General features: G+C 38.8%; 1 protein-coding gene across 2 annotated transcripts in view; it reads left to right on the forward strand.

Moving 5' to 3' along the window:
* Exd2 (exonuclease 3'-5' domain containing 2) overlaps nucleotides 1-18,207 on the forward strand; it is a 43,663-nt gene extending 25,456 nt beyond the window's left edge. For both annotated transcript variants that reach the window (XM_047542375.1, XM_047542376.1), the window contains 6 exons: nucleotides 3,346-3,472; nucleotides 9,850-10,181; nucleotides 11,135-11,241; nucleotides 11,479-11,614; nucleotides 12,630-12,986; nucleotides 15,148-18,207. In XM_047542375.1, the coding sequence (XP_047398331.1) occupies nucleotides 3,346-3,472; nucleotides 9,850-10,181; nucleotides 11,135-11,241; nucleotides 11,479-11,614; nucleotides 12,630-12,986; nucleotides 15,148-15,364 (1,276 nt within the window). In that variant the 3' untranslated portion in view covers nucleotides 15,365-18,207. The remainder of the gene's footprint in view (nucleotides 1-3,345; nucleotides 3,473-9,849; nucleotides 10,182-11,134; nucleotides 11,242-11,478; nucleotides 11,615-12,629; nucleotides 12,987-15,147) is intronic.
* The last annotated feature ends 1,297 nt before the right edge of the window (nucleotides 18,208-19,504 follow it).

Here is a 19,504-nt window from a genome sequence, read left to right on the forward strand (position 1 = left end):
CACAGTTACCTCCTCATGTATTTGCACCAGTCCTCCTTTATAAATGACAGGAGCTGAAACAGCTCACCCTGCCTCAAGCGACACTGACAGTAAAAGGTGGGAGGATTTGATCAGCTCAGAGAAGACCTGGTTAACATCTGTGCTCATCATAATTTTTTTTTTTGCTTATCATAGTTTTTTAATATAAGATGAAATTTTATTTTAGTTTGGTTTTATGTAGAAAGCTCTTGTAAGTATACATGTTTTTTCTAGTAATACAATAAAGTATTGCTGTAAAAACGAAAACTCTGTAAAAAATATTTGAAGTATAGCAGCAAAAGTCACCTTTCATCAGACCCTCCCAGTTCTGTGCTGTGTACAGAGGCTCAGGGTTGACTCAGGAGCAGACTGGAGGGAGGAGTACCCGAGCCGCCACTTACTAGCTGTGTGAAGTTTGGCAGGGCACTAACCTCTGTTCCTCAGTTTCTTCATCTGTAAGAGAGAGTAATGTTTCCACCTTGTAAGACTGGTGTGAGGAGTAAACCAGTTGAACTATGTAAAAAGCTTAGTGTTTGACATATAGAGTACTCTGTAAATTTTAACTGTTAGTCTCTTCATCATTATTGTCATTGAACTTAAAGCACTATCATCATCTGATTGATTTTCATTTTAGATCTTTTTCTTTACTTTTATTCTTACCAGTATGAATGTACAGAAATTGAAGGTACATTGAATTCCGTGTTTGACAAATGCAGAATGATCACGTGTCAAGAATTTGACCAAAACTGAATAGTATCATGAATTTCTCCTGAAATGAGAATAAAACTTATCAGACCTTTCATTTTTTAATGACATTTTAATCAGAATTTTAAAATCTGTTTTATTATTGAGCACTTTTAGTAATAAAACTTAAAAATTTTGACATAGTATATTTAACATTATAGGCAAGACTCACAGTGTTAACAGCTACTAGATTGCTCCTGTTGTTGACTATGGTAAGTAGTTGTTTCTTTCAGCTGACTAGGAAGTTAGATGAAACTGACCTTTAACTAGGGGGAGCAGGATTTCGGGGGGACAAATGCTATCTTCTTACTCTTTAGACTTCTTTAAGAGGCAGGGTTTCACCGTGTTCATCAGACTGGCCCAAATTCCAGGGCTTAAACAATCTTCCTGCCCCCAGGCTCCCAAGTAGCTGGGATTACAGGTATGCATCACTGGCCCCGAATTGTTAGACTTTTTTTTTTTTTTTCTTGGTACTGGGTATTGAACTCAGGGGCACTTAACCACTGAGCCACATCCCTAGCCCTGTTTGTATTTTATTTAGAGACAGGGTCTCACTGAGTTGCTTAGCTCCTCACTTTTGCTGAGGTTGTCTTTGAACTCTCGATCTTCTTGCCTCAACCTCCAAAGCTGCTGGGATTACAGGCATGCACCACCACACCAGCTACTTTTTTTGTCCCCCCATACTGGATATTGAACGCAGGTGTGCTTAATCACTAAGCCACATTCCATCCCTTTTTTATATTTTATTTAGAGGCAGGGTTTCACTGAGTTGCTGAGGGCCTCACTAATTTGCTGAGGCTGGCTTTTAACTCACAGTCCTCCTGCCTTAGCCTCCCACGTTGCTGGGATTACAGGTATGTTCCACCATGCCTGGCTACTTTCGTAATTTTTAATAAAACAAATCAAAAGATTTGAGTTTTTAATATTTAAAACATTTTTTGTGGTGCTGGGGGTCAAAGCCAGTGTCTTATATGTTAGGCAAGCGCTCTACCACTAAGCTATGTATACTCCCAACCCCTAAAGAAAGTTTCATGTCTGTAAGTCCTTAATTTCCATTTATTGAACCAAGAACTTATATATTTTGCCTAAGTGTTTGGGGGCTTTTTAGCTTGCACTGCCTTTACGGGGAGATATATCAATTTACTGCTTGTTTTGTAAGGAAAGACTTCCTTCTTTTCATGATTTTAACAATTGCGTTTCCTGCAGTACTTGAGGGAATACTGTATGTTCTAATACTGAAATGAACCCACTCCAAGCTTCCAACTCTATGCCTTCCAGATTCTTGGTAACCAGGAAGCTAGCTCTGCTTTTACAGACCAATTTGTTATTGTTTTTGGTGGTACTGAGGATTGAACCCAGGGCTTCATACTTGCTAGGCAAATGTTCAGTTTTTGGGGGGACAGGTCTCTCTAAATTGCCCAGGTTGGCCTTGAACTTGGAATTCTCCTGCCTGAGCCTCTGAGTAACTGGGATTATAGACATGTGCTGCATGTGTTCTTAATTTCATATTTATCTCTGATCTTTGGACAAATTAATTTTTTGTACCACTCTGTGGCAATTTTAATCAGAATCTTTTGAAGTACAGAAGGAATAGGTTATATTATTGGCTTGTTGAATTTTCACCTCTTCAGTGAAAATAGTCTTATCACTTTTTCAAATTTAAGAAGTAATACATAGAGGCTGGGGTTGTAGTTCAGCAGCAGAGCTTGCCTAGCACATGTGAGACACTGGGTTCCACCCTCAGCATTGCATAAAAAAAAAATAAATAAAACAAAGGCATTGTGTCGTTGGGTGCAGTGGCACACACCTGTAATCCTAGTAGCTCAGGAGGCTGAGGCAGGAGGATTGTGAGTTCAAAACCAGCTTCAGCAAAAGTGAGGCACTAAGCAACTCTAAAAAATATACAAAGTAGGGCTGGGATGTGGCTCAATGGTTGAGTGCCCCTGAGTTCAATCCCTGATATCCCCCAAACCCCCCCCAAAAAAGGTATATGTTCATCTACAACTAAAAAAAAAATTTTTTTAAGTAATACATAAACACTATTGATAGTTATTTAGGTTGTTTTGTTTACTATTCTTTCCTACTATAAATAGTGCTTCAATGAAGATCATTTTATGTACCTTTGTCTTTAGGATAAACTCCCAGAAGTGGAATTGCTGGATCAGAGTACTTGCATGTTCAATGTCTTAGCAGTTATTTAGTATTAAACTGTTTTTCCCAAAGGCTAAAAAAACATATAGTTTACAAATTTTATTTATTTAGTTATTAATTTTTGTGTGTGGCACTAGGGATTGAACCCATGTCCTCACATATGCTAGGCAAGCACTCTTTCACTGAGCCACATCCCCAGCCCATTCATTCACAAAGTTTTGACAGTATTGCGTGATTCTTTATTCTTCATTGACACTAGATATAGTTATTTTTAAAAAACCTTTGCAGTCTGATAGATAACAAATTATCATTTTCTTTTGATATGTAGTGATTATCTGTCCTCTGCTTCTTATTGGCCATTCATATGTCATTTTTTATTTTCCTGCTCATGCTCTTTGCTCATTTTTTGATATATGATTTTCTTTATTGTAGGAAAAATTTGCTCTTTAATGGACTTAGCCTGAAATCACTTGCTGAGACAGTTTTGAACTTTCCTCTTGACAAGTCCCTTGTACTTCGTTGCAGCAATTGGGATGCTGAGAATCTTTCAGAGGATCAGGTACTTCTTATCAGAATAGTTGAAGAATAGAAGTCATTGCCTCTGAAGTATAATTGTTTTTAATATTCTAATTTTCAAATGTGACATAAATATTAGGTAGAAGTGCTTTAAAATAGACTTAGAATCTGGTGATACTTCAGATAATGTACATGCCACTTAAATAAAATATTTGGTCTCTATTATATTTTAGTTTTGAGCATTTACTATGTGCCAAGGATTTCATAAAATGTAATTTTTATGAATACAAATGCATAATAAATGAAAAACATAGTATCATAAGACCTCATATAAGAAACAGTAAGTACTTCCCTGCCTTACCCTCCTCATTCCTAATTCCTCTTCCTTCTTATCAGAGGAAACTTCTTCCTGGTAGTTTATAGTATATTTCTAAATTACATGCGTGCATTGCTCTTTCTTATTGTACATATGTCTTTTGACTGTATTATAGAAAGTATAATTTAGTAGTCTTGCAATTCCCCTACCTTCAAACAATTATTTATTCCTTACCCCATTCTCCTAATATAGGTAAATCATCATTTTTATTAGGTTAATATAATAAATCATAAATATATATGGAGAATTTTTTTTTTTTGACGTGCTGGGGATAAAACCCACGGCCTTGCACTTGCTAGGCACTCTACTAGCCCTTCCACTATTCACATTGACATTATTTATAACCGAGTAACGTGGTAAACTACAATTTTGTTTTTTTCTTACTCAGCTTTTTGTTTTCCCAGGAATAATATTTATATTTTATTTGCTTAGTGTTCTGTATAACTATTAATTGTTTTAACCTTCGTCTCTTTGCCAGACTGTAGATCTGCTCTTGGCTGGTTCAGACACATCGGATGGCCTACTCATTTCATCTTCTCAGGGAGCCATCCCCTGGAGCCCTCTGTCATTCTGCTCTTCTTAGGATGATTGTGCTCCAGCCCTGCTGCCCAAATCTCATCCTGGAATTTGCTTCTAGCATCATCCCAGGAATTCTCTTCACTTCTATTCTATAGTTGATCCTGTATTTTCTAGATTCTCTGCCTTTTTCCTTTTTTGTCTTATACATTTATAACAGCTTCCTGAGAAAGGGAGCACTGGGATATGATTTATGACACCTTCCTCTCTGAAAAGATACTTTCTCTTCACAAATAGTTTGAGGATAGCATTTTAGGGTGGAAATGTTTTTCCTTCAGAACTTTGAAGGCAGTGCTCCTTGTCATCTATCTTCCTGTGTTGATGTGATGTATGTGATTTCTTTTTCTTTCTGGAAGATTCCTCTCCTTAGTTTTTTGAAATTCGTGATGACAAACATGATGGTGGGTCACTTTTCATTCATTTTGTTTGAATTCAGTGGACCTTTCAGTTTGGAAGCTAATGTCTTTCAGTTCAGGGAATTATTCTCAAATTATTTCTGAAAATGTTGTAGTCTCCTTTTCGTTTTTAGAACTCATATATTTTTAGTATATTGACCTCCTGAATTGATCCTCTAATTTTTTTTGCAATGCTGGGGATTGCACTGTTCCTCTGCTATTCTTAGAGAAATATTTTCTATTTTCCATCTTTTTCTTTATCTTCTGGGAAATTTCTTTAAATTTATCTTCTAGTTTTTCTGTTGAATTTTAAATTATTCCTTATCATGTTTTTAAGCCACAAGAGCTCCTTGGTCATCTTTGAGTATTCACTTCTAAAACAGTTTTCTGTTTCTGTTTAATGGATATAATATCATATTGTAGAATATTAAAGATTTCTGAAGTTTTCTTCTGCTTCCTGCATTGTCTCTTTTTTCTCTGAATTCCTTTTTAAAAATGTTTTGGTTTTTGTCTTTCATGTTAAACTTCTTTCTCTCACTGAGTTGCTTAAGGTCTTACTAAATTGCTGAGGCTGGCTTTGAACTTGAAATCCTCCTGCCTCAACCTTCCGAGCTGCTGGGATTACAGGCGTGCGCCACTGTACCTGGCTCTGTGAGGTTCTTAATTGGATATTGAATCAGGGATCCCAAATCCTGGAACATCTGTAGAAGACATTTTGTGACAATTAGAGACATTTGACTGTTTTTTAAACATTTTAGTAATCTATATCTTCAGCCCTTTATGATTTTTTTATTTTGAGACAAGACTTCACTAACTTGCTGAGGCTGATCTTGCAATCCTCCTGCTTCAGTTTCCTGAATCACTGGGATTATAGGCATGCACTATCGTACCCAGTTATCTCGAATTAGGTCACTGTTATAGTTCTTGAGTGTTGTGATTATGTAGGAGTGTTCTTGATCTTAGGAGATAAACACTGCAAGATTTAGAGATGAAGTATAATGGATACAACTTAACTCTGAAATGAATTAAGCTGAAAAAGTGTGATGTGTTTATTTATAAAGAGATAAAGCAGTTATTGATAATTACGAATGTCATTTGTCAGTGCTAGTCTTTTGACTTTTCTATATTTCAGAAATTTCAAATAAAAAGTTAGGGTGAAAAAGTTATTGTTACCAAATTTGAAATCAAATTTGTAATCCATATTACTTCTATGAGCATGCAGAATTGCCAGTGACTTTTATTCATGTTTTAGCAATGCTATTGTTGTTGTTCTAATTGTAAAAATAATGCTTAACAAGATCTTAAAAATATGGAAAATAACATTTGCATTTGATATTTTAAAAAGTTTTCATGGAGAGCACAGAGGTATGTCTAGGACTTTTGGACTAGTGGGCTTCATTGTTGGTAGCTGTAGATTATAATCAGATGTCAGTAACTATTTTTTCTCTCTGGCTACTTAGTTTCTCCAGAGATGAATCCTCTGGGCTTCTGCCCCTACTGCTTTTATGCTGGTGAGGAGGAAAAGAGAGCTGGTGGTCTCACCATTCAATATGTAGACTTTCTCACAACCTCCCCCTTTTTTTCAGGTGATCTTTTGGCCTTTCTTGTGTTGTGCCTGATATACAAGGTTCAGATCCTCTCTGTTTTAACCATTATATGACTTAAACTTTCACTCTGTTTTGGGGTAGGAAGGGGTAGTTGCCCAACCCTGTGGTGTAGGAGGAGATCTGGGATGAGAAGTGCTCTCGATGGAGACGTTCACCTTATCTTTCGGCTTCTGCACCTTCTTGTACCCTTGCTTTCCTAGACACCTGCTGCCCCCAGTCCTCCCTACTTTCCTGTCTCTGTGGCTCATACCAATTTGATTTTTGGCTTTTTGTCCTCCCACATCAGGTAGGTCTAGGTTTTGGCCTTCTCGTTTGCCAGGTTAGGTTCCACTTGTTCATTCTTCAAAAGTGTTCATGGAGCTGGGGTACTGGCACACACCTGTATCCCAGAGACTCAGGAGGTGGAGGCAGAGGATCGAAGGCTATAACTTAGTGAAACCCTAACAACTTAGTAAGACTGTCTCAAAATAAAAAATAAAGAGCTGGGGTTGTGGCTCAGTGGTAGAGTGCTTGCCTTGCACATGTGAAGCACTGGGTTTAATTCTCAGCACCACATAAAAATAAATAAATAAATAAATAAAAAAGGTATTGTGTCCAAGTACAACTAAAAACAATTTTAACAAATAAATAAATGATAAAAATAAAAAATAAAAAGGGCAGGAATGTGGTTAAGCGCCCCTGGGTTCAATCACCTGTACCACAACAAAAACAAAAACAAAAAAGGAAGATTTAGCAATAGTATCTCAAGTTTAATATCCTGTGGGAGAGTTCTAAGAATCAAATTACCTGAGTTTGTTTTCTTTCTTTTTAAAGCTTAATTTTAATTATAGATTTTATTTATTTATTATTTTTGTGGTGCTAGAAATTGAATCCAGGGTTTTGCATATGCTAGGCAAGTGCTTTACCACTGAGCTATACCTCCAACTCTGAGTTTGTTTTCTCCAGAGATTTCTGATTTGTGACCCTAAATTCCTGTCTTTTTAGAACATTAGAACATTTTTATTTAGGTACATTTTACCTATAATAAAAATCACCCACTTTAAAGTACACAAATGATGGATTTTTAGTACATTTGTAGAATTGTATACCCCTCACCACAATCTTCTAATTTTATGTTATTTTATTTACCTCCTTGCCAATCCTCTAATTTTATGTTATTTTATTTATTTATTTGAACCCAGGTGTGCTCTACCAATGAACTATACCCCTACCTCTTTTTAGTTTTTATTTTGAGACAGGGTCTCACGAAGTTGCTTAGGTCCTCTCTAAGTTGCCCACACTGGCTTCGAACTTGATATCCCGCCTTACCCTCCTAAATTGCTGGGATTATAGGCATGTGCTGACACACCTGGCTGCCACAATTTAATTTTAGAACACTTTTATTATCCTCCAAAAATAAGCTCCATACCCATTAGTTGTCAGTCCCTTCCTTTCTCACTCCCAGAACCCTAGCCCTACATTCTGTCTCTGTAGGTTTGCCCATTCTGGACATTTTATATAAATGGAATTGTACAATATGTATAGTCTTTTGTGATTAGCTTGTTTCGTTTACCAAGTTTTTGTGGTTCCTCCATGTTGTAGCATTTGTTAATAATTCATTTCTTTTTGTTGTTAAATAATATTCCATTGTATGGATATTGTTGTTCATTGTACATTCATCAAATGGTAAAGAGTTGGGTGACTTCTTTTTTGACTATTCTGAATAATGCTACTGTGAACATTTGTGTACATGTTTTTGTATAGACACATATTTTCTTTTCTCTTGGGTGTATGCCTAGGAGTAGAATTTTTGGGTTGTACGGTAACTTTATGCTTAACTGAAGAACTGACAAACTTTACAAAGTGTCTGCACCATTTTATATTTCCTCTAGCAATGTATGAGAGTTTTCTACCTCCTTGCCAATTCTTGTTGCTCAGTCTTTTTGATTATAGCCATCCTTTTAGGTATTTCACTGTGGTTTCTGTTTACATTTCCCTTGTGACTGATTATGCTGAGCATCTTTTCATGTATTTAATGGCCATTTTTATATCTTTGGAGAAGTAGCTATTCAGATTTTATGATGAGTTTTTTTTTTTTTTAATGTTTATTTTAGTTGTGGGTGGACAGAATGCCTTTATTTTATTTACTTATTTTTATGTGGTGCTGAGGATCGAACCCAGTGCCTCACACATGCTAGGCAAGTGCTCTACCACTGAGCCACAACCCCAGCCCAGATTTTTTGGTGAGTTTTAAGAGTTCTTTATATATTCTGTGTACTAGTCCTATATCAGATAAATGATTTATAAATATTTTCTGTCATTTTGTGGATTGTCTTTTCACTTTCTTGACAGGGTCATTTGAAGCCCCAAAGTTTTTGATTTTGATGAGCTTCAATTATCTAGTTTTTGTTTTAGCACTTATACTTTTGATGTCATATACAGGAAATCATTGAATAGCCCAAGACCCTGTGTTTTCCTCTAATAATCTTGTTTTAGCTTTTACATTTAGGTGTGTGATCCATTTTGAGTTAAATGTTTATGTGTCTTGTGAGTTAGGGATCCACACTTGTTCTTTTGCATGTGGACATTGAAGGAAACAGCACTGTTTTTTGAAAGCACCTGTTCTCTAATCTTTTGAAAATAATGTGTTAAGAAGCACTCTGGGCTCTTTAGAGTCAAGCACACTCTTCAGTGGAAGACAGTCTGCCAATAGATAAGTAGATTGTTGGACCTAGGTGGAAAATTGTAGCCAAACTTGTTGTATTATTCTAAAAGATAAAACATCCTTACCAATAAAATTATTTACCCAACTTGGTTATTAAAGGTGAATTAGAGGAATTTTAAAGTCTTTACTCTTTTGGGAAGAGCTATTCATTTTAATTTTGACTACTTTTGCTAATGACCAGCTTGGATGTTATCAGTTGCCTGAAAGAATGACTTAGTACTATTAAATAAATTAATTATGGGAATGGACCCTGTGACTTTTGATTTGAAGCCCATGATTAAAACCCATTTGTACAGCATAGTATGAACAGGTGTGGTGGGTCATTTCAGATTAACAATCATATAGGTCTCTTAAGAAATCATGGTTTCAGCTCTTTTGGAAGATGATTGCCTCCAAAGTGAATTTCATGTACTTGTTGTCAGACCTGCATTAACTATCTTTCCTCCAAACTTGAGAAAATTTTGTCCAGCAATTTGGTAGCAAATAGAACTTCATTGATTTATATAGATAAGGATTACCTGGCATTTAAAGTAAATCATTATTTTAACTAAAAATGAAACATGAAAGTTCATTACACTATTTAATTTACTTTTGTATAGCTTGAAATTGTTTATAATAAAGTTTTTAAGAATTACATGATACCTAGATTATAATACATTTCTAATTAGACTCTGAAAAGTTGTCTATATCTTTGTGATAGACTTTGACTTTACTCTCTAGTTTGCCTTCTGGATTCTACTGATCTCTGATTTTTTTCTTCAGGTAACATATGCAGCCAGGGATGCCCAGATTTCAGTGGCTCTCTTTCTCCATCTTCTTGGACACCCTTTCTCTAGAAATTTGCCTGTGGAAGAAAACAATGACCACATTGACTGGAGAAAAGTCTTGGAGAAATGCCAGGATGTGGTAGACATCCCGTTTCGAAGCAAAGGAATTAGCAGATCGGGAGAAGAGGTTAATGGGGAAGCAACAGAATGTCAGCAGAAGCTGAGAAATAAGAAGTCTAAGGTCAATGGAATGGTGCCAGGCAACCACCAAGGAAGAGACCCCAGGAAACACAGAAGAAAGCCCTTGGGGGTGGGCTATTCTGCCAGGTGACCAAGTCGTTCCCTAACTAGTAAAGAGTGAGGGACTTCACCATGGGTCTGGGAGAAGGCTTGGGTCAGGTAGCAGAGGCTCCTTGGGGGTTAATGTTACATTTCTCTGCCTTCAGGGACATTTGGACTATCTTTTTGCTTTATTTTTGTATTTTTTTCTTTTCCCTTTCTTTTACTTTTCTTTTTGACTATTCAAGTTGAAACGAGGAGTTAAGCCTAGCTTAATCACTGACCCTCACGTGACCTTAGACCATAATTTCTCTGGGAAGGTAATTATTATTCCTTGTTTGTTTTAGGATAGCTGTAAAAATGTGTAACACGAGGTGCCTGATACTTTTCAGGGGAAATGCATCATCAGGTTTCTTGTTCATTTGGTATTTGATGGTTTAGAATGATGTCGCGCTCTAAGCCAACAGTACTTTCTAACCAATGAGAATTTTCCTGTGGGACATACACCTCTGTTGTAAGAAGATGAGTAATAAGTACTTTGGAGCAGAAGTTTGGTCCCTGTAGCAAAGTGCCTTGAGGAATTAGATGATTAAATTGAATGAAGTATGTCATGTGAGCCACATGGCCCTCATGAATTAAGCTTGAACTTTAAAATTTTTACTTTACTATGCTTAATCCAGTCACTTGGCAGTTTTTTTGTTGCTGTTTCTCTTTGGTCACAGCAGAGCTATGTAAATACTACCTAACTCACTCCCTAATGTCCCATTCCCTAAGTATAAAATCTAGAGGCATCGACAGATTGATTTCTAGTTTTGCTTGCTAGCTCAGCACAACATGGGTTGAACATGGGTTCTTACCCTATTTGTTTTTTCCATACTTGGTGTGTTTGACCCTAGTGTTAAAAATAATTTAAGTCATTCAGAAGAGATTATGGAAAGGTAATGGGTACCTTGACCAACAGTTAGCTTTCAGCATGAGCTTTCTCTCTCCTTTATCTGCAGAAAATCTCCTCTTTATGATAACTGCTTTCTCCATGCTCCTGATGGTCAGCCCCTCTGCACTTGTGACCGAAGAAAAGCTCAGTGGTACCTGGACAAAGGCATTGGAGGTGTGAGATTCAGCTGTCATAGTTTAATTAGCTGCAGCATATGGATCCTGACAGAAGTGGGATGGGATAAGGAAGCAGGTAGTCAAAGAAGGCAGAGAGACCTTGACACATGGGACTGGATGGTCATGCCTCAGACATAGTCTTCCACCAGCACACAGCAGAGACAGTTAGGAGGGTGCTTCTTCCCTGGGGATGGGGAAGGGCACACTGACACTGACACTGCTTCTTTTCTCTAAGAGCTGGTGAGTGAAGAACCTTTTGTGGTCAAGCTACAGTTTGAACCTGCGGGAAGACCTGAATCCCCAGGAGACTATTACTTGATGGTTAAAGAAAACCTGTGTGTAGTGTGTGGCAAGACAGACTCTTACATTCGGTGAGTGTGGCACTGGCTGCCCTCGTTGTCTGCTCACATGGAGATTACCTTGGTAACCACATGCAGAGCCCTTGATTGAGTTTGCCCACTTTGTTTGAGAGACTTGACTTCCCCAAGGTCTTCAACACTCTGCCTGGCCTTCTTTAGTGGCCCCTATCTGTCCTGAGCCAGTTCTTAGTTTCTAGAATGCAGCATTATCCTCAGTAACAGTCTGCCTTGAAAAAAGTTATTTCCTTTTGCTCACTAAGTTTTGAAGACCACTTCCTTCAGAAGAAACTGTGTCCTTATAATGTTACCTTGAGGCTTTCAGCTTTCTGAGCATTGTTCATGGAGTTTTCAGATTACCCGAAGGCTGCTCTTTCATGCTAGAGTCTCCACACAGCGAAGGTGAGGCTGCTCTCTCGGCCTGAGTGTCCATGCTTGGGTTTTCTCCCTGGCTTTTGTGTAGTGATTCACTTTCCTCCTTTCTCCCTGTCAAAGTAAGACAAATAGTTGTTGCTCTCAGGAGTTTTTCCTGAGAGCTTAGTTCCCCTTAGAAAATAGTGATGGGTCTTGATGAACCAGAAATAAGATTAAGGAATTCCTAAGATGAAGGAAATTGGCTTGCTCAGGTCACCAGGCTTCTTTGAGAGAGTTACTTTCCAGATGTCAAAGATCGTTACAGTATCTTTCATTTCTCTGTGACTTTTTCTTCTGGGGGGCACAGCCTTCTCAAAGGTTGTTATTAACCTCTCCCTGCCCCTAGTCCCCCACTGAAGCCTGACAGCAGGTGTTCTGAACTTACTTCAAGGAGAGAACCCTGAAGCACAGGCAGATAGGTAGGAACCTAAGGCACAGGTCAGGCTGAGAGTAGAATAAGAAGTGTTGCCTTCATGCAATCTCTCTGAGGTTGCGGTGCCCAGGGCTTCTCAGAAATGTTTGGGTCCCGGTTAGACTCCCAGTTGTCCACCTGCTAGCTTCACATGTACTCTGTCATATGCTAATCAGCACTGCTCTCTGGGTGGGTTTGGTCCAGGAAGAACGTGATTCCACATGAGTACCGGAAACACTTCCCAATTGAGATGAAGGATCACAACTCCCATGATGTGCTCCTGCTCTGCACTTCCTGCCATGCCATCTCCAACTACTATGATAACCATCTGAAGCAGCAGCTGGCCAAGGAGTTCCAGGCCCCCATTGGCTCTGAGGAGGGCTTGCGTCTGCTGGAAGATCCTGAGCGCCGGCAGGTGCGTTCTGGGGCCAGAGCCCTGCTCACCGCGGAGAGCCTGCCTGCTCATCGAAAGCGGGAGCTGCTGCAGGCACTGAAAGAATTTTATAACACTGACACCATCACAGATGAGATGCTTCAAGAGGCTGCCAGCCTGGAGACCAGGTACAACAGAAAAGGGATTGGGGAATAACAGCAATGTCAACCCTCACTACTTGTGAGAATGCTTGTCAGGGAGTGAGCATTAGCCACCAAGAGGCAGTGGCTAACTTCATACTTATCGCAGAAAGTGTCTAGTGATTTAAGATAGCACGGGGGTAGAGTAGAATAGCCTATTTGAGAGTTTCCTTTCCACAGGAGATTTACCTTTCATGAAGCAAATTTTCGTGATTGGCATGAGAGTTCAGATGCACTGAAGTTCTGCCTTAGTCATTCTGTGCAGAGGTAAATTCTGACATCAGCACGAATCATGAAAGTAACTATGCGGTAATACCCTGAAATCTCTGTAAAGTCCTATCAAGTACAGTATGTGTGGGTTTGTGTCTTTGGCCCCATATATAGGTTTGTGAAAAGTCTGACTGATGGATTCACATTTCCAGTCTCACCTGTAGGCCAGGGTATTAGCCCACTGAATGGAACATTGAACAGAATTACTGTCCTATATAAATTACTTTCCTCTTTTTTCTTACCTTCCTTGCTTTCTCCCTTTTTCCCTATGAGTACGTGGTTGGATTCACATGACATAACTGAGAGTTCCTAAATGAAAAGTTTTATGGTCCTGAGAAATGAATGGGCACAGGGCTCTGGTGATAACTTGGGCTATGGTACATAGTGTTGCTTCTCAGCTGTCACTTTTTTCAACAGTACTAGAGTTCTGTAAAACCCTGATAGTGATGCTGGTTGCCAATAGTAGTTTTCATTTATCAAGAAAAGATAAATGAAATGAAAACTTTATTTATAAAGCAGCAAATATATATTTTCTTATTTATTCAAAACTGAAGTATTTTACTAATGCTACTGATCTGTCACAGATATTGCATATATTTACTGAACATGTGAGGCACCAAGCTAATAAACTTTACATAAATTGCCTCAATTATTTCTTACAGCAACCTGATCAGGTAGGATTTAGATCTCTTACTGATAAAACTGCTAATAATATCTTATATTAAACATTTTTAAATTAAATTTATTATCGAATTTTATCCACATAACTATTCTGTGTACTTCTAAATGTTATTTCTAAATTTTATATTAAATGTCCTGAGGTTAAAGTTAAGCAACTCACCAAGGTCTTATTACAAAGTAGTGACTGGCTCCTTTGGTTAATTTCCAAATGGAATTCCTAAAACAGTTAAACATCCCCTTTAAACCACAGACCCTTCTATGCATCTTTCTGGATAGATGGATGCTAGATTGAGACTGAGGAGAACAGCTGTTTGGAGACAGATAGGCAAGTTAGGGGGAAACTTATGAGCCAATAATAAAATACATGCAAATACTCAGAGATACTAACATTGCTAGACTGATTGGGGTCTTGGAGGGCGACTTGAGAGTGGAGTGCAGTTGTAGGGAGAGGAAAGAGGCTGTGGGGATGGGGTGCTTCCTTGAGAAAGGTCGTCTGTCATGTCAGAGCAGTTTTCAAGGCCTCTTTGCCTGGTTAGGAAAGTAACAGAGATATCTTCCCCTTCAGACAGCACAATTTGCACAGCTGAGCAACCACTGGAGCATTTCATTGTGACTGAAGCATTTATTGTCCCTGTGGTCTGGCATTCTTTTTTTTTTTTTTCCCCCTTGAGTACTGGGGATGGAACCCAGGTCCTTGTGCATGCTAGGCATGCACTCTACCTCTGAGCCACATCGCCATCCCAGATTCTGGCATTCTGTTTGTGGGAAAGAAGGCACTAAAGAAGTGTTATCACCCTGCATTTTATATTCAGGTATTGCAGTGTTACGAAGAACTGGACCACGTAGGCTGATACTGGGTATGGCTCAGAATAATGAATAACTTACAGGAAGCGTGAGCTGGTCACTGAGTAATACTGGAATAAATAAAGGACCAGCATTCTTCACCTATCATCAGCCAGACTTTATGGCCCTGCAATAAGTATAGCTCTAGACCCCTGAATACTTTTTGTTGGATTTTGAACCATAGTTCAAACTATTTTAAAGGCAGAGATGAGAAAGAAGATGTTTTGTAAACATTAAAGTAACCAGAACTTTAGGAGTCTGTCTCCCATACTCTTGGCCTGCAGCATTTGAAGCTGTCAGTGAGATTGTCCTGTGCTTGTTTCCCTCAAGCCCTTTGTGTTTCATGTCTTGGCAGGATTTCCAACGAAAACTACGTTCCTCATGGGCTGAAGGTGGTGCAGTGTCACATCCAGGGTGGGCTGCGCTCCCTCATGCAGCTGGAGAGCCGCTGGCGCCAGCACTTCCTGGACTCCATGCAGCCCAAGCACCTGCCCCAGCAGTGGTCAGTGGACCACAACCATCAGAAGCTGCTCCGCAAATATGGGGAGGACCTTCCCATCAAACTGTCATGATAGCTGCTTCCTGTCCAGGTCAGGACAGCTGGGAAGCTGGAGCCAAGGTGGAAAAGTCATCTCTTCTTGTTTTAAGACATATTTAATTATCAAAGCCTGGGCGGTGCCTCAGAACACTAACTTGTACTAAACCCGAGTGCTTCTGATGGAGCAAGGCTGTTGTTTGAAGGGGAGCTGATGGTTTTGAATTTTAATTGAGCAGAGTCAGTATTTTTTGTTTGTTTGTTTGTTTGTTTTTCCATCATCATCTTTTATTTTTGTGGACAAGAGAGGTCTTGGCCTTTATTTTTATTCTCCCTCTTCTAATTTCCCTGTAAAAATGCAAAATGAAGACTTCTCCCTGAAGTGACTCATCAAGGCTCTCAGAAAATGTTTGTAATATGTTTCTTCCCTGTCCACCATGTTGATTATCTCTAACAGGGATTGTTTAGGGTATCAGTCCTGTCAGGTTAGGAGGGAGAAAAACTTCTTTCAGAGGCTAGAGGAATAACCAAGGAGTCAGATTAACTTAGTAATTCTACTTTCTTCTGCTCTCCCATAATTCATCTGGTTGGAATCCATCCCATTGGTGTTGCTTTGGTTTATTTCACTTATTTGCAAATGCTCCCCTTTATACACCTGGGACCAAAGCAGCAACTTCCTGCCATGCGCTTCCCTAACACTGGGGGAGTCCTCTTCTGGAAATAAACCTTCATCCTGAGTGGGGCAGAGGGAAGCAGACACACCCTCTTCCCAGAGAGCTTTGGAACTTTGTTTAGCTTTTCCTCATGCTGTTTGTGCCTGCTCGCTGCACTCCCCCTGCCCGGAACTGTAAAGTTCTTAGTTTAATCCCTTTCTGAGGAGAAGATTATCTTTTCTCAAAATCAGTGTCAGCTCCCTTCAGTGCTTCATGTTCCCTCAGATTGACAGTGCTGACCTGTTTTCAGCACTTACTTCACTTCCAGAGCCATTTGTTTGTAGCGCGAGGACTTCTCCACCTCCGCAGAAGCCCAGGATACCAGGACAAATTAATATATTAAGTGTTCAGAAGGGTGAGTTTCATCTTTCATAAAGATAGGCTACCACTTTAGGTATGAAATCAGTTTATTAGTGATTAGTATTTTTTCTAAACTTTTGGGGAAACTTTCATATTTTACAAGATCTTAATAAGCTTGAAAAGAATTTTATGGCCAGAATCCAACAAAAGCTGTATTTTGGATTTGTGCCCAAGTTGGTGATAATTGATCTGATGTTAATAAATAAAACTACTAAGCACAAGGCTCACTGATTGTAAACGTGAAATTTTTCTTACTAAAGTCAGTAAGTATTCTTGGGGGAGGAGATATTTACCCTAGAGGTCCTTGCCTAGTGATAGCACCAGAGTGCACATGCATGGATATGCCACACACATCCCCACAGTCCCTCAGGCTGTGCCTGCAGCCCATATCCGCATACACACCCTGTGTTCTGTTCCTCTGCCTCTTCATTCCCACTTGTCTTCCACCAGGCATTTCTGGGAGCTAAACTAGAAATCCTTGAAAACAAACAGTTCCGGCCACTTTGGAGAATGTATGGTCAATGTAGTAGATTAGCACAGGGCCTGTGTCCTCTGGTTGAGGAGCCCAGGGTTGAAAGAGAGCCACGGGGATGATGGGGACAACAGCTGGGTATTTGGTCATGGTGGTAGTTAGGCTTGCCACAAGATGGCACTCATAGGTTGGTTTTTATATTCATTCCTGAGATTAAGCAACTTTCATACAAGGTTACTAAACATAACTCATGACCTGTGTTTCAGAGTTTACAGAGCTGATTTTGATAGCTTTATAAGAAAAACATTTTTTCCCTGAAATAACTGAGTAGGGTTCTCTCTTTTCTTCTGATCCTCATACAAAGAGGTAAGAAACACTTAGGAGGTCAGTTCTTGTACCCTGTGTGCTGTGGGAAGAGGGAATGGGTTCTCTGGTGGACCTCTGTGCAAGGGTCCAGTGACAGAGCCAGTGGTAAGGAAAGAGAGGAAGTTAGACCAGAAAAGGGTTACATAGATGTGAGTCTTTTTATTCTAAATCTGCCTTGAATTTTAGCAGTCTTTCCTAAGACTAACATTTATCATCTTAAATGAGAGATTTTAGGGTAAATATTTTTTAAAAATAAATATCTATTTTTTTTTCTGATATAAAACTCATCTATACTCATTAGACAGGAGTCTAAATGAAAAAATAAAAATCATCCATCTTCTAGAACAGAGACCATCTTTCATCTAGAACAGAACTAACTTTCTGATATGTTTATGAATTTTCTTTCAATATTTAAAAATGCATGTAATATATGTATAATATTTAAACAAAATTGAGGGATACAAACACGCAGGTTGGTATCCTAATTTTCTTCCCTCGTTAGCATGGTATCACAAGTAATTAATTGTGTCTTCTTTGAAAATAAATTCCTAGTAGTTCTACCTTCCTTTAGTTATTCATTCTTGGTTGAAAATTTGGTTATTTTGGATCCTTCTTTGTCATTATTACCAATGAGGTGGTGAACTTTCTTGTGTATAGCTCTTTGACTCCATCCTTTATAATTTCTTTAGGATAGAATCCTAGAAATGATTGTGAAGCTGGGGACTCTCATCCCCGAGTGAGTACAAACTGATACCACCTTTAGGATTACATGTTGAGGGAATGTGGCTCTTTGACCCTTTAGCTCCAAGTGTCCCAGTGCATTGCCTGAGCTTCCATGTGAGTAGTATGAGTGGGAGGGAGGACAGTGCCATAGCCAGGGTCTCTGAATGTCCCTGGTTATCATGTTGGTGGGCTCTGAGTGTCTTTCTGTTTCTTTGCTGTTTCCCACTCTTCATTGCTGTGTATCTTCCTCTTCCGTCAGAGTTTTTTGGAAACAGTTTATTTTAAAATAAAAATGTAAAAAAAAAATTGAATTAAAAGTAAATTTTTTCTTTTAAAAAAGGTTATAGACAGGTTATAATTTTTTTAAAATAGATAAGCACGTGGTGATTTGCCATCCTGAAGTGAATGAGAACATATTTAGGGATTTATTTCCACTTAAGAGTGCAGTCATAAGTTACTTATTCTTATCCACCGTGGATAGATCAGATGACGAAATGTGTTCTTCTGCAATAAAGCCATTTTAATCTCATTTTTTGACTCTTAGAAATCCAGCAGGCAGAAATAGCTTTGGTTCAGCTTATTCTGCCTGTTGGTTTGAGCCCCATATTTGAATTGAGTTAAATTCTTACTCTACCTTACCTCTCTTGTGTTTTTCATTCATTCCTTTATCCTTTCCTCCTTTTTTCTTTATTATGTCTCATTCTTATGAGAGGCATTTTCTAAAGTTTGCTAGTTTACTAATTATCCTATATTAATTATGATTAATTATGACTAATTATGATATATTTGAAATGAAATTTTTTTTGGACTTTTGTCTTTTCTTTTATGGGAAGGTCATTTTGAGAGTTTCTAATCCTCTCAGAAATATAGTGAGAACCAGTTTTTCTTAGCAGAGTGAGCTAAAAGAGGGTGTAAGGATGATTCATATTATGATTAACTTTTGATCCAAACAACATAAAAATAATACATATTCCCCCCCCAAATACTTTTGTTTTGAAATGCAGCCATACTTTTCAGGCATTCACCAAGTTGTCCCTGGTTCTGGACTCTGCAGCTTCTTCGTGGAGCAGGAACAGGGCTGGCATGCAGCCAATGACACACAGGTTCTGCCAACCGTTGGGGACGCACTGGTCACTCCTTTTGCATGAGGCACTGAGGCCCTTGCTTAAGTGTCATCATGTCATTTGGGAAGGTGGAAAGTACGTTAGATCATGTTTCCTTCTAACCTGTTTTGCCTGTGACCAGCTCTGGTCAGAGGCCCCTAGACACTGTGGGTAACTGGACCAAATGGGTCATCATTTGGGAGATAATCAAGAACTGATTTCCTTCACACAGAAATGGGGAATGTCAGAGGACCTGGTTCACGCATCCTGGGTTTTGCCCTCTTCCCATGTGGTACGCACTGCCTTCGAGGTCATTCTCTGCTCTGTGTGGAGATGGTTAATCTCGTCCTCCAGGCTGAGCCTACAGCATGTGCCCTCCTTCCAGTTTCCTTATTTGTTACTAGTTCTTGAATATTTCTTTCTTAGTGGATGGGTCGTCT

This window comes from Sciurus carolinensis, chromosome 2 (assembly GCF_902686445.1).
Source record: "Sciurus carolinensis chromosome 2, mSciCar1.2, whole genome shotgun sequence".
Classification (NCBI taxonomy): Eukaryota; Metazoa; Chordata; class Mammalia; order Rodentia; family Sciuridae; genus Sciurus; species Sciurus carolinensis.